Here is a 14,735-nt window from a genome sequence, read left to right as displayed (position 1 = left end):
TGTCAAAACTAGCATCGTTTTGTGATTTCTTTTATCCAATCAGAGTGCACAACTCTTTAATACTCATTTCACACATGATCTCTGAATCCTTTCACAGGGTGAAGATGAGCAGGAAGTGGTCCTGGTCCGAACAGATCATTCTGGGCACGTCTGGCCTGTGAGCGCACCAGCACAATCTGCAGAGTCTACCAGGGGAAGAAGGAAGAGATCCATGGTACTTAGAATCTAGGTCCAGTGTGGAATTCCTTTGGCTCCCTGGGGGGTTTTCTTCGCATCAGACTATTGAAAAATATTTTTCAGAAAGTTGCTTTCTTATCCAAAACTTAGAATGTTGTACTTCTGCCTTTTACAAGGTAAAATCAAATTCATTTATAATTTTTGGATAAGGCTGAACGTTGAGTACTTAAAGCAATTAAATTGTTAGTGCATGTATCTTTGCTATTATTTCTTGTTTCTTTTTCCATTGTTTTTGCATCTCCCAAGCAGTGTTCAGCCAATTGGACAGCTTGGGTCCTGCCATGCTGGGGGGTCCCTAGACCACCCTGGCATTCTCCTGGGCTGCAGCTGTTGCTGACCATGTGGTGCTTGGGACAGAACCGGAATTGGCTGCAGCAAAATATGCCCCATCACCCCTGCACCATCTCTCTGGCTCTCATTTGCATATTTATTTTTGTTGGGGGGCACACATGTTGGTGCTCAGGGTTTACTCCTAACTCTGTGCTCAGGGTCCACGCCTGATGAGGCTTGTGGGACCATATGTGGTGCTGGAGATCAAACCAGAGTCAGCTGTGTGCAAGGCATGTTCCTCACCCGCTGTACTGTCACTTCAACCCCTCTGTTTACATCTATCCTCAGAGTTCTGAGGGAAAACCTTGCTTTCCTGACCCGTGGTCTGCTCCAGCTAATCTGACCTGTTGACGGGCTGTGCCTGTAATGGCAATGCCTTAATTAAAGTTCCTGTGATACTGTAGACACCTAATTTTCTTTTCCATCTTCCAACTCTAGAAATTCACTTTAAGCTTTTGTTTGTGTGTTTGTTTTCTTGCTTGTGAGTTTTTTCACTTGTTAGCTTGCTTGCCGATCTCCCAGCGGAGAGGGAGAATCATGCCCAGGACCTCCTCTGGCAGGGCATACAAGGGCCCTTTCAGAGTTGGATGCCCCTGCAGGCCTACACAGTCAGTCCTGACCTCAGTAGCACTTCTCTCATCACACGTAGTATAGAATCAATTGGTAGGAAAACCCAGGACGGAACAGATGGGAATAAGAATATAAACAGTTTCTGATCTTCAGTGTGGGTTTGCTAATACTTTGCCTTCATTTTCCATACGAAAGCTGACATCTGGATAGTTGAAAACTATTTTCCACCTTGAGGTGGTATTTCACTCCAAGGAGAAGAACAGAGGACAGGAGGGAAAAAGGGATAGAAGGTAGGGAACCTTTTCTCCAGACTGCAGAAAACAGATAGTTGAGTCTTCATTTGAGGACCTAAAGGTCATAAGGGCAGAATAAATAAGGTTTTTAAAAAAAATTTCCTTAGTAGAAATTTTTCCACCTGAAAGCAGGTAGAGTAAGAGCTAAAGTAGAAGGAAAGATTGTGATACATTGTGGATTTTAACATGGTATATCAGTTTTGATGCCGTTCCTTAGAAATATTTCAGAAACTTACACACTTTTTTTTTGTGTGTGTGTATGTATGTGTGTGTATGTGTGTATGTACCATGATCCATCACAAAACATTTGGTTGTTTCCATATTCTGGCTATAGTGTTAAGTGCTAAAGAGAACATAGGTCTGTGTATATTTTTTCAAATTAATGTTTCTGTATTTTGGTGGTAGGTGCTAAGAAGTTTAGTCGATTGCTCATAAAAAAAGTTTTATTCTTGGGGCTGGAGCAATAGCACAGCAGGTAGGGCGTTTGCCTTGCACACAGGTGATGTTGGTTCGATTCCCAGCATCCCGTATGGTCCCTTGAGCACCGCCAGGAGTAATTCCTGAGTGCATGAGCCAGGAATAACCCCTGTGCATCGCCGGGTGTGACCCAAAAAGCAAAAAAAAAAAAAAAAAACTTTATTCTTTTTTATTTTTCTGTTTTTGTTAGTGAAACACCATGAGGTACAGTTGTAGACTTACAAATTTTTGCGCTTGCATTTCAGTCATACAATAATCTAGTACCCATTCCTCCACCAGTGCCCATTCTCCACCACCAGTGATCCTGGTAAAACAACCAGGACCCACAACCTTAACTTCATCCCCTCACCCCGCCCCCGCCTCTGTGGCAGGGCATTCCCTTTTGCTCTCTCTTTCCTCTAGGGTGTTGTGGTTTGCAATAGAGGTATTGAGTGGCCATCGTGTTTGGCCACTCCTCTCCCATCCTGAGCGAATCCTCCAAACACCCTTTACTTGGTATTCCCTTCTCTATCTGAGCTGCCTTTCCCCCCAGCATGTCCTGCCAGCTTCCAATCCGTGGAGCAAACCTCCTGGTACTTATCTCAACTATTCTTTAGTGTTCGTCAACCATTCTGTTAGTTTATATTCCACAGATGAGTGCAGTCTTTCTATATCTGTCCCTCTCTTTCTGACTCATTTCATTTAGCATGATACTCTCCATGTAGAACCTTTTGTATGCAAATTTCATGACTTCATCATTTCTAATAGCTGCATAATATTCCATTGTTGCATACTTTCATTAAGTAGCATTTATTTTTGTCTTAGGCCTCTACTCATGAAGAGAAATCAAGGGTTAGATACTTTCATGATGATGATGATCTAAGCTTGGATGATTTAGTCAAGAACGAGAAGATGGGAACTGCTGAAACTCAAAACAAACTTTTTATGAGAATGGCATCTAAGGTAAGGTTCCTTCCAAGGATACCTCTGAACTTTGAAAAGTTGGGGATTCTCGCTAGCAACTGTTTGCTCTTCAGAAAAAGCTGGTTTTTCAGATCTTAACTTATTAAATACTTTATAAGATATATTAGGAACACACAGAATTGATTCGATTGGGACCACGTATTTGATTGGGACAACTACTCATTAGGGACTTTGAATATTTTGATTTTGGTTTTGGTATTTGAACCTGGGGTCTCCTGATGACTCCTCGCCAGGAGTACCTAAGTGCTAGCAAGTGACCCCAGACCATCCCAGGCATGTCACCAGCCCAGCCCAGGCACATGGCTCTGAGTAACACAGGCGTGTGGCCCAGGCTGCTGAGCAGAGTCTTCAGCGCCAGGATGTGACTTTGCAGGGTTTTCTCCGCCTCTCTGTATTTTCCAGGGGGGTTGGTGTATAATTCATGAATAAAAGGAACAGTCACAATGCTGCGGCCAGGGCTGTGTGCCTTATTCTCACAAACCTGTCATGATCTCTGTGCTCCTCGAATTTCCTGGGAGAGCACGGTTTATAGAAGCTTCTTTTTGGTGAGAAAGTTTCTTCCTTTTAACATCACAGAAATGATTTGATTCTAGGAGGGAGCATGGCTAATTTTGCCTGAACCTTCACATTTTACCAGTAGGAAAACTGAACCGTCTGCATGGATTAAGTGTGTGTGTGTGTGTGTGTGTGTGTGTGTGTGTGTGTGTGTGTGTGTTGGGGGTGGGGGAGAGGAGGTGGGGCAACATATCAAATCAGGCTCCTGAGTGAGGGCAGCCACCAGTGCCAAAGCGTTGGCTCTCTTCACCTGAGAACCTGGTGTGGAGTCCAGCAGGGACCAGGAATCTGGGGCCCTGCCAGGCCACGTCCCAGCCTCGCAGCCCGGCTTTCGTCTTGCAGGGCAGCCTTCTCTGTTTCACAGCGCTGCCTTTTCAGTGACTCAGAGGAACAGATAGTTGCTGATTGTTGCCTACATTTAATTTTCTTTGTACAATTTTCCATGTGTCACTTATTGGTATTTGGGAATAAGAGGTGTGTGCTTTGCTTTTTCTCAAAATACACTCGATTGACTCCACCATTCTTTAAATATAATCTCTTCCATTTAAAATCTAGGACGTCAGTGTTTCCTTGGCAACGTAAACTTGGGCACATCTTCATGAGTTCTATATCCATCTTTTCTCATTAATTTTGTTACCACCGTGGGCAGTAGTTTTACCCTTTTTGTAGTGCTAGAGAATTAAAAATGAGCTGGGAGGGGCGGAAACTGGGAGGTAAACCAGAAGAATGGGGAGACGAAAAGGAATGGTGATTTTTCTCTTAAGTTGCAAGAAAACAGGATACATTGGTGTCTAATAAAAGCTGCTATTTCTACTGTTTTACCCAAATTTGTGACAAAGCTTGATATTTTTTCATGCAAGTAGTCTTTAAAATACTCACTTCGTATTCCTAGCATTTGTCCTGGAGCCTGAATCCTTCCTTTCGTAATGCTCACTGAGCTAGCAGTCATCGCTCCCAAGCCATGAGAGCTGCCTGGTCTCAGGGCCCTCGGGAGGGGGGTGCAGCCACTGGGGCCCTCCTCACTCTCCAGGCTGCATGAGGCACAAATGGACTTGGGGGGACGAAAGGCTAAGTGAAGTCACGGGAGTGGTCCATTGACACCACCTAGGAAATGTTTGGAATTTGGGTGTCAAGTCATGATGAATTTTGATTTTGTTTTCTAAAAGATACAGGCATGAATCCAGGTCAGCCTGCTAAACAAAATAGTTGCCTATTTTATGAATTACATCCCTGCCCCGCCCCGTTAGAAAACCAGAGAAGTAATTCACCTAACAGATTTTTTCAGGTCTCATTTCTTTTTCACTTTATGGTAAAGTACATTTACCAATGTTTAACCATGAAACCTTTTATAGCTTTTACAGTCCAGTTACATTTAGATTCACAGTGTCACACAGTCATCACCTCCGTCACTTCCAGAACAAAATCATCCCCAACAGAAGCTTTATCTAACTCACTGCTCGCCCCCACCCACACGTTCTTCAGCCCTGAGTAATCTCTGTATGTCTCTGTGCATTTTTATGCTCTAGAGAAGTTAATTGGTTGAGTATCATCTCCACAGAATTACACGTAAGTCAACAACATGTGTTGGATCAGAGTTCTGTCTCTGACTGTGATCATTGTCCCTCTTCCAACAAAGGCTTAAGGGAAGGATTCAGATTTATACCTACTGGCATCCTGTGCTTGATGCAATAAAGCCGGAGATTGGAAAAGTAAACATAAGATCAAGCAGTACTGACTTCTGAGAAAAATGTGAATAAATCTTATGAACAGTCTTCTTGAAAATGTTATTAGACTTAAGAGAAAAAAAGCACTTTCCCCACACTTCTCAGTAGTTTTATGTTAAATTATTGATCTAGCAAAGCCAGGATGATGGGGATTACCGGCAACATTTCCAGTTCTTTTAGACCTAGAAACGCTTCTGTTAAAATCATTGCCCCTTGTTTATTATAACTAGCACTGAAAGTTTTTTGTTTGTTTACTTAGTAAGAGTGTGGGATGCAGAATCTCCAGTGTTTTTAGTTATTAATAGACCAGACCTCTTATTGCTCCTTAAATATCCATGTGTATCCTCAGTGCCTTGTGGAGCATTTCCGGGCTGAGATGTGCATCATAGCAGGGATTTCTTCTCTGTTTCCATGCATGTCCCAGGGTGTGTTGTTTCCTCTCTTGAGACAAGTACTTATGAAAAGAGGTTCATTCTTGTTCCAGGAAAACATTTTCTAATAACTTAAATTTTCAGGTATTTTATGATGGACATGAATAAGTCAGTAACCAACTTAAAACTTAAGTCATCTGGGGGTCAGAGATGTTGCTGCATGGCAGAGGTCACACTTGTTTGTTTTTTATTTTTATAGAGTTGTTCACAATAATTCATTGCATTCAGTATTCCAAAACCAATCCCACCACTATTATACCTTCCCCCCACCATTATTTTGAACTTTCCCACTGCCACCCAAACCTCCCCCAAAGGCAGATCCTAAATAATTTATTTTGTATTGCTGGTTAAGAATAATCTGCTAAAAATTATCCAAAATGCTTTCCTTAGAGGAAAGTGGTCACACTTTGTGCGAGTCACTGAGCTGGATTTCTGGCACCAACCTAACAAAAAGCACCCTCACATTCTCCAGCAGTGAATGATCTGTTGTCCCAGAGTATTCTGCTGTGGGTTCAGTGGAGTTCTGTCAGTCTGTTCCCTCTCCGCCCCCATTAAGGCGTTTCAGTAGCAAAGATTCTCATCTGTTCGGCGTATCTGTGTAGCTGCTGTCTTGGATGCTGCAGTGGGACATGATTTACCAGAGCAGTTTTCATCAATAGAGCATGTCAGCCTAGAGCTGCTGTCACAGTGCATTTTATCTGAAGTTTCTCTCATTGGAAACTTCCTAGTCACTTACTCATCATGCTGCGTCTCAAGGATTGTGGATTTTCTTGTGCACTTTTCAGTAATTATATGAATAGCTGACGCACAGTCTCTTCATAAAGGCGATGTTTGAAAGTCTGTTGTCAGTGAACTTAGATCATAGTGATTCTGATTCTTTGTAAAGTATGACTTGTAGTTATTTGTAAAACAGTAGGGTAATATGGTGTTTCCCGGTGTAGTACAAATGTGTGAGATCAAGACCAAAATCTGTTTCATTATATTGCTTTAAATAATCTGTTGTTTCTTGTATTTGTTGAAGTAGAATTTGTTTCACCTTGAAAAAAATTTATTAGTGTTTAGGTTTTATAGTTTTCAGTTAACTTTTGGAAATGTATGAAATCAGTTTCCTTGTTTTCAGTATTGTGAGTATTTTGGCATCATAAGACATGTCCTGGTTTTGATATGTGGTATTTTATATCTTTTCTCTTGATGCTAATCAAATCTTGTTACATTGCTGTCTAGCTTTTGAATTTTTTTTCAGACTCTGGGATTAATTTTATTACTTTTTCTTTTATGTACCATGATTTACAGTACTGTTATTGATAGGGTTTTGTGCACACATTTTTGTAACCAACTTAAAACTTAAGTCATCAACTTAAAACTTAAGTCATCTGGGGGCCAGAGATGTGGCTGCATGGCAGAGGTCACACTTGTTTGTATTTTTGCTCTGTATTTAACCTTTAATTACCAGAGAAGGTGCCCTTAGAACCCTGTTTTTATATTGTGTGTAATTCTAATGTACTTGCTTATTCAGTTTTAGACCAGAAGTACAATACAAGCAGCCAATCAGAAGTCAGAAATGACTGAAAGTGTGAAATCCAAGTTGACAGAGCAGCATGGAAGCAGGCAGAGCCCAGAGACCCTCTCTGGGTTGTGGCATATCACAGGAATTGACCCAACAGCCATCCTATATTAGGAAAATTTCTAAATCTGGTATTCATATATTTTAAAAATTATTTTTTTCACCGTGGGGTAGAGTTACAGACTTACAAACTTTCATGCTTGTGTTTCAGTCATACAATGATCAAGTACCCATCCCTCTACCGCTGCCCATTCTCCACCACCAATGATCCCAGTATCCTTCCCACCACCTCCACCCCATCCCCCTCCACCCCACCCTGCCTCTGTGGCAGGGCATTTCCTTTTGCTCTCTTTTTCCATTTTTTTTTTTTGTAGGAGTACTGCTATTTATTCAGCCACTGATTAGCTGATAGAATTGTGCTTGAACTCCACCTTACTTTTTTTTCCCATTTTTTATAATTTTATTTATTGAATCACCGTGAGAGCAGTTACAAAGCTTTTGGGTCTAAGTCTCAGTCATACAATGAAACACCCGTACCTTCACCAGTGCCCATTCTCCACCACCAAAAATCCCAGTATACCCCCATCCCACACCCTTCCCCTGCCTGTGGGGCAGATGATTTCCACATTACTCTCTCTCTACTTTGATCACATTCACTATTTCGACACCAGACCCACCATTATTTGAGATTTTACCCCAATACTCAGATCTGCTGAAAAGGCAACAATAGACAATTTGTGTTCTATTGCTGGTTATGAATAACATATGATGTCGTGTGGCTGCAGTAGGGACATGTGGTTTTGAAATTCCGAAATTTTAACACTTAAATCTGGAGGGATTTCTGCCAAAAGCCACTGGGTTTAGAGATCTGCTCCTGAGTCTCTGGGATCATGGCCGTTGATCATGGCCTGGCAAACTCCCCGTGATGTATTCGATATGCCAGACACAGTAACAACAAAGTCTCCAATGGAGACGTTACTGGGCCCGCTCGAGCAAATCGATGATCAACGGGAGGGCCTCTGGGATCAAGGCCGTTGAGCAGCTTGATGAGAAGCCAGAGAGGCTGTTCGTGGGCGATGACTTGGGATCTCGTTGGGGTGGGGAGGACAGGCCCGGCTCCACCCCCCCAACCCCCCCATCCCGTGAGGCCCAACAAGTTTCGTCACTGCAGGCCCAAGCCTCTGGAGGATGTCCAATGGCCTCTGGAGGATGACAGCCACCAAGTCGCCAAGAGGGAGCAGGCGGAGGGACAACACCCTTTCCTCCCTGGGGTGGCCCAGCGACAGTAACGTACTGTGGAGTCCGGATGCATTTCTGCCAAAAGCCACTGGGTTTTGAGATTTGTTTCTGAGTCTCTAGGATCATGGCCGTTAAGCAGCTTGATCAGGAGCCAGAGAGGCTGTTCGTGGGCGATGACTTGGGGTCTCGTTGGGGTGGGGAGGACAAGCCCGGCTCCACCCCCATCCCGTGAGGCCCTGTGTGTCTCATCACTGGGGGCCCAAATGTGACTATCCAGTGGCCTCAGATGAATGGCGGCCACAGGGCCGCCAGGGGGAACAGGCCAAGGCACGAAACCTATTCCCACCTGGGTTGGCCCAGCACCGGTAGCCTACTGCAGAGACCAGACGCATTTCTACCTAAAGCCACTGGGTTCTGAGATTCGTTTCTGAGTCTCTGGGATCATGTCCATTAAGCAGTTCAATCAGGAACCAAAGAGGCCTTGCCTCCAATTATATAGCTGAGCTGGAGGTGGTTTGTGGGTGTGTTTCCCACATACCTAACTTTTGGCCGTTTACTTTCTTGGTAAACTTTGCCCCAAGTTTTTGGGGTCTAGCCAAAGGCACAGCAGCAATTTTGGGGTATCTGGAAGTCTGAAGGCGCCATGAGGCTGCTGATGCACTCGCCTCACAGGTACAGATTGACCTGTTGGCGGCACCATACCCCCACTCTTTTTCCTTTTGGATGTTGTAGTTTGCACTAGAGGCAATCAGTGGTCATTGTGTTTGATCTATAGTCTACATTTGGCTCACATCTCCCAGCCTGAGCTGGTCCTCCACATACCCTTTACTTGGTGTTCCCTTCTCTCTCTGAACTGCCTTTTCCCCCAGCGTTTGAGACAGGCTTCCAAGCCAAAGAGTAAACCTCCTAGTCCTTATCGCTACTATTCTTGGTTGTAGTCTTGGTTGTTAGTCTTCCATTCTGTTACTTTATATTCCACAGATAGCCAAAATCTGAAAAAAACCTCAGTGCCCAAGAACAGATGACTGGTCAAAGAAACTTTGGCACATCTACACAATGGAATACTGTGCAGCTGTTAGAAAAGATGAAGTCATGAAATTTGCATATAAATGGATCAACATGGAAAGTATCATGTTAAGCGAAATGAGTCAGAAAGAGAGGGAGAGACATAAAAAGATTGTATTCATATATTTTTTAATTTAAATTTTGGTGGGGTGAACCTCCCAGGTGGTGCTCAGGAAGTCCCAGGGCCCCACCAGGAGTGTGGTTCAGTGTAGTGCCTAGAAGGGGTACTGCTGGGCACCAGACCACTGCTGGATAGTCCCCGATTATGCTCAGGAACCACGTGGCTTGGGAGCAGAACCTGGCCCAGGTGTGTGCTCGCATGTGCCCCACCCTGCTTTGTCTCCCAGATTTAAGCTTGAAGGATTTTCCATCGCCAGGACACCAGGCCACACAGCAGTGCTGTCTGGAAAGCCACAACATTTGAATTCAGCCTAGATAGGTAGTTTTAGAAGGCAGGAAACTTTCAGTGTTTGGAAACATGATCTTTCACGTTGACTACATTAAGGAATGTTTTTGTACTGAAAGGGTAACCCCTTCGATGTTTTGAAATTTGGTTGTTCAAGAGAGACTCATTCTACCAATTTGTAATAATGGTTGTATTCTAAACATCAGCCCTAGTTTGACACCTTCTTCATCGTTATCAGTTATTAGTCACTGTTTAATACAATCTTGATTTCTCTTCCCTAGACAGTTGACTCAAGAGGATTAGCTCTGACTGAAATGAAAGGTGATTTGTATTCCGAGGGATGTCTGAAATAGAAGAAGCAAATGCTCCCATTCTGATTTGGAAGCGTTGTTGACAAGGGAGAGAAAGAGCCATGTTCGGGGGGAGGGAGAGCTGGGCAGGCTGCAGGAGCAGTTCGGAGTGTAGGGAGTGAGCCCAGTGCAGTGTGGGCGCGTTCCTGAGCCCTTTAGAGGGGAGCCGTGTCCGCTGGTGAGAGCAGAAGGGAAGGGTACAGGCTCTGCGGTTTGTAGGTGGCAGTGGTGGTGGTGGTGGTGGGGGGGGGGGGCAGATGAGGAAGCTCCTGTCCAGAACTTAAATTTTCTCCTTGAGCTTGTTATCATGTCAGAAAGGTTGTTGTTGTCGGAGGGCCTGGCTGGATGGTGACCTTCTGACAGAGTTACCGTGGAAAATGAAGGGCTTTTCTCACTGTGTTGAAAAGTGCATTTATTAGGGGACCCATTTCCAAAAGTCATGACTCTCCTAGGGCTTGTGACAAGGATGCAGGAGCAGAGGAAGATGCTCACTTTACCACGAGTCCTGTCTCTGCACCCTGCCCCACCAGTGGCTCTCCCATGTTCCATCTTTCAGCTACGCAGGGGCTGTGGAGGCCAGCCGCTGAATTAGCATTTAACAGGTTAAGGTGCCAAATACTCAGATTAGGATAAACTATAACTGGGTTTGGTGATAGAAATTATTTGGCTGTTTGTAGCCCCTTGTGATTCCATGAAATTTTAGGATGAATTATTTATTTCTGAAGAAACTGTCATTGGGGTTTTGAGATGCTTTTTAAATTTTTTTTTTTAAATCTATAGATCACTTTGGGTAGTACTGACTAACATCTTTCTCCTTTTTATTTCTTTTTAAATCTCATTTTTAAAAATTGATGTAACCACTTACCACATTTTCTGGTTTATTTGAAAAGGCAATTCTCAGCGTTTTAAAATTTATGGTGTCTCTCGGAGAGCCCGGCAAGCTACCGAGAGTATTCGATATGCCAGACACAGTAACAACAAAGTCTCCAATGGAGACGTTACTGGGCCCGCTCGAGCAAATCGACCATTATGATGTACTATATACAACCAAGCTCCTAGAAGAGAACAAGTCCAAGTCTTCTGCCCCCGTGCCTGGCTGTCCTCACTGGGGCCCCTTGGAGGAGGGCGGGTTGAGTTTCCCTCTCCGCCCTGAGCAGAGCCCTGGCAGCTGAAGAACTCTGGCACCCAGACAAAGCCATGCTGAGGCCACTCTCCACACACTTGAATGAGCTTCATGCATGAAGGAACCGGCAGAGGAACCCAGGTGTGCGGGATCCAGGGCTGAGATCTCCAAGCCTGCTCAGATCGGGACTGGACCTCCTCCACCCAGATCCCCCACCTTCCAGTAGCTAGATAGTTATACCCACCAACTGCTGTGTAACCCCATCAACAGCCAGGATCCAGAGACTATACAACCAAGCTCCCAGAAGCGCGCGGCCGCGAATTTTTTTTAGACCTCTTATTCTCTAATTCTCGCTCTCAGAGAACCCGGCAGGCTACTGAGAGTATCATGCCCACATATATGCCTGACTGGGAACACCTGTAAAAGGTGATTAGCGACTGCCCCAAAAGCCTCCATACCTTTCAGAGAGCCCGGCAAGCTCCTGAGAGTATCCTGCCCGCACGGCAGAGCCCGGCAAGCTCTTCGTGGTGTATTTGATATGCCAAAAACAGTAACAGTGATGGTCCTCATTCCCCTGATCCTGAAAGAGTCCCCAATATGTCATCGGGCTACACTAGCACATGCCAGGGACAAATGGAGACATTACTGGGCCCGCTCGAGCAAATCGATGAACAATGGGAGGACAGTGCTACAGTGCTACCCTTATGAACTCACACCATATTATTAGCTTTTTCAAAGAACTCTAAATGTAAAAACACATACACTGTTTCTTACCTCTTCATCTTTTTCCCTCCAGTTTTTTCACTTTTCCCCCTTTCTTAAACTCTCTGTTAACAGTTGCACCCCCCCCACCTCCAAATGTTGATTATCATTGACAAATGTAGAAAGATTTTTAAGGTCATCAGAGATGGTTAAACATCACTTAAAAGCATTTAGAACAGACCCCAAAGAGAAGATAAAGAAAACTGCAGGCTAGAAGTAGAGTTATTGTTCTTAGGTAAATAAGCACCATATTTCAGTTGTGTGGAGGAATCATTCAGATTTAATTGGCAGGGCTGTACCATATTTAATCCAAACACTAAGAATAAATCAGAGAAGTTTGGCAACATGCGTGGAGCACAGATTTAAGGAATAGAAGTACTGACGTCTGTGTTCAAAAGATTGAATTTAAATAGAATATTATCTCTGGTCAGCTATGGACTTATGTTTAATAACTGTTTCTGTAACTATATTACATGAAGACATAGTTACAGTTAAATAGAGGTTACATATTCTCTTACTACATTTCAGATAAGATAAATTCCTATTAGAGACCTATTCTTTTTGATAAATGCCCCCAACTTGATTGATAAAAATTTTGTAGATAAAAACTTGTGATTCTTTTTATTATGCTGTAGAGATTAAGTTAGAAATGAAGCTTTGCTATGTTTTAAAATATATGTTTCTTTTTGGGGGGTGGCAGTCTGGGGGCTTGGGGTTTGGACCACACCTGACTATGGCTGCTCAGGGCTGACTCCTGGCTCTGTGCTCAGGGCTGACTCCTGGCTCTGTGCTCAGGGCTGACTCCTGGCTCTGTGCTTAGGGATTACTCCTGGCTCTGTGTTAGGGGTCATTCCGGGTTCTGTGCTCAGGGATCACTTCTGGCAGGGTGTAGGGGACCATGTGATTGAACTCGTCAGCCACAAACAAGGTGAGTTTTTTACCTGTTCTACTATCTGTCTGGTTCTAAGTTTCCTTTCTTAAGCCGATTTTTTAATTGAGTGAATAATACAGTACTACGGGAGGCATTATCAGAGCCTCCTCACTCCTCCCAGTGCCCCCAGACCTCCCAGTCCTTCCCTCTGCCCCTGCCCTTGGCCCCTACAGCCCTAATTCTGTTGTCTGAGTCTCAGGGTTTGTTTCCACTGGGGATGGTTTAGCTCCTTTCTTGGTTTCTTTATTGTCCCGTATGCATGGGATCACCTGGCATTAGAGAGTCTTAGGAAGCGCTGGTCACTGTTCCTGCCCTCCCCAGGTTTTCATTTTGCCTTGCTGGTAGTGTGGGCCATCAGATATGGGGCTTGGCCTGCTGCAGGCCGGAGCACTGTGGAGAGCCACTTCTGGAAGCAGGCAGTCCCTGGCCTCGGTTCCTCCGGCCAGCATTCCGCTTCTTCACCATCTCCTGTTAACTCTGTGATGTTTGAAAAATGGCCGTGAGATTTTCAATGAAGTTATTTAGTGTCGCTTAACCTCAGCTTTTTAATCTGTCAAGTGAGAATGACAATTTCTATGTCATGGGGATATTTGGATGAAAGGAAACTTTCAGTTTCTATTAATAGCTGCAACATAGTGGGCCACTGTCACCGTGAAAATGCCCAGTGACCAGCTCTCGTCGTCCAAGTGTGCTCTATCCTGGCTGGGACAAAGACCTGAAGTCAAAGCAGTCATTTTTGAGTCGGGGCCGCCGTTTGTGCAGGGAGATGAGCCTGAAGAGAGAGGCAGACATGGGAGTCTGTGTGCTACTTAGAAGGGAGGGGATCAAGTGTGCCAAGAGAGACTGGGCACAGGAAGAGCTTTGTAATAACAGCAATTTGCATCTACGAGCCCTTCCTGTGTGGGCCTGTCTTACAAGGATTAAAGGAGATCCTCTGATTAGATAACATTGTTCTTCCCATTATTAGTTTACAGAATGTGGAGGCATTAGATTTTTCTGAGATTATACAGACTGGTGGTCTGATTTACCAGGGACTTTCTGACTGTAGAACTCAAGCTCTTATCGTTATGCCTTTGGGAGGTGGGACGCTAGGTAGGACACGCTGGAGTCTGACTTGATGCCGTTCATAATGCAGAACAATTTGGAGGCTTCAAGCAGAGACATAAATAAAATATGTATGTATGTGTGTCTTAAAAGCATCTCCTCACTGTAGCTTATACAGGAGAGGTGTGGATAAGGCCCCTGGAGATGCAGTTAAAAATGCTTCATCTCCTACGGAGGCTGCATACTAATGTCAAAGCTAAAGTGGTTACTTAACCTTTCTCTGGTGTCCTCATTTATTAAATGGCAGTGATAATAGCCCCCACCTCACAGGACTAGGAAACAACCAGATCGCATAGAAACGTGCGTCGTAGATTAAGTTGCCAAATTGCCCCGTCTTGATCAATCTCTGGGCTGAAAACTCATTGGCTTCTCAGCCCAGCCGCCCCCACGCCCAGCCATAAATGGCCCAACCTCATGCTCCTGGAGCGCCTGGCTGACACCTCCCCCTTTCCACTGCTCTGACAGCCCGGTAGGAGCACAGCAAATTTGATGGGAGGTCGCCTAAACGCCCTCTGAGCTCAGTCACGGCATCAAAACACAGATGGTGCCTCGATACCAGCCGGTGCAGTCTGTCTCAGACGGGGCTAAGTGGCACCACCGTGAGAGGGCAT

General features: G+C 44.5%; 1 protein-coding gene across 2 annotated transcripts in view; it reads left to right on the top strand.

Moving 5' to 3' along the window:
- Positions 1-14,735, top strand: part of CWF19L2 (CWF19 like cell cycle control factor 2) — a 60,937-nt gene that overhangs the window by 30,513 nt on the left and 15,689 nt on the right. For both annotated transcript variants that reach the window (XM_056115007.1, XM_056115006.1), the window contains exons 11-12: positions 98-214; positions 2,712-2,849. In XM_056115007.1, the coding sequence (XP_055970982.1) occupies positions 98-214; positions 2,712-2,849 (255 nt within the window). The remainder of the gene's footprint in view (positions 1-97; positions 215-2,711; positions 2,850-14,735) is intronic.

The sequence above is a fragment of the Sorex fumeus genome, unplaced genomic scaffold (genome assembly GCF_029834395.1).
Source record: "Sorex fumeus unplaced genomic scaffold, SorFum_2.1 ptg000028l, whole genome shotgun sequence".
In the NCBI taxonomy this organism is placed as follows: domain Eukaryota; kingdom Metazoa; phylum Chordata; class Mammalia; order Eulipotyphla; family Soricidae; genus Sorex; species Sorex fumeus.
This window is presented reverse-complemented; position numbering and strand designations above follow the sequence as displayed.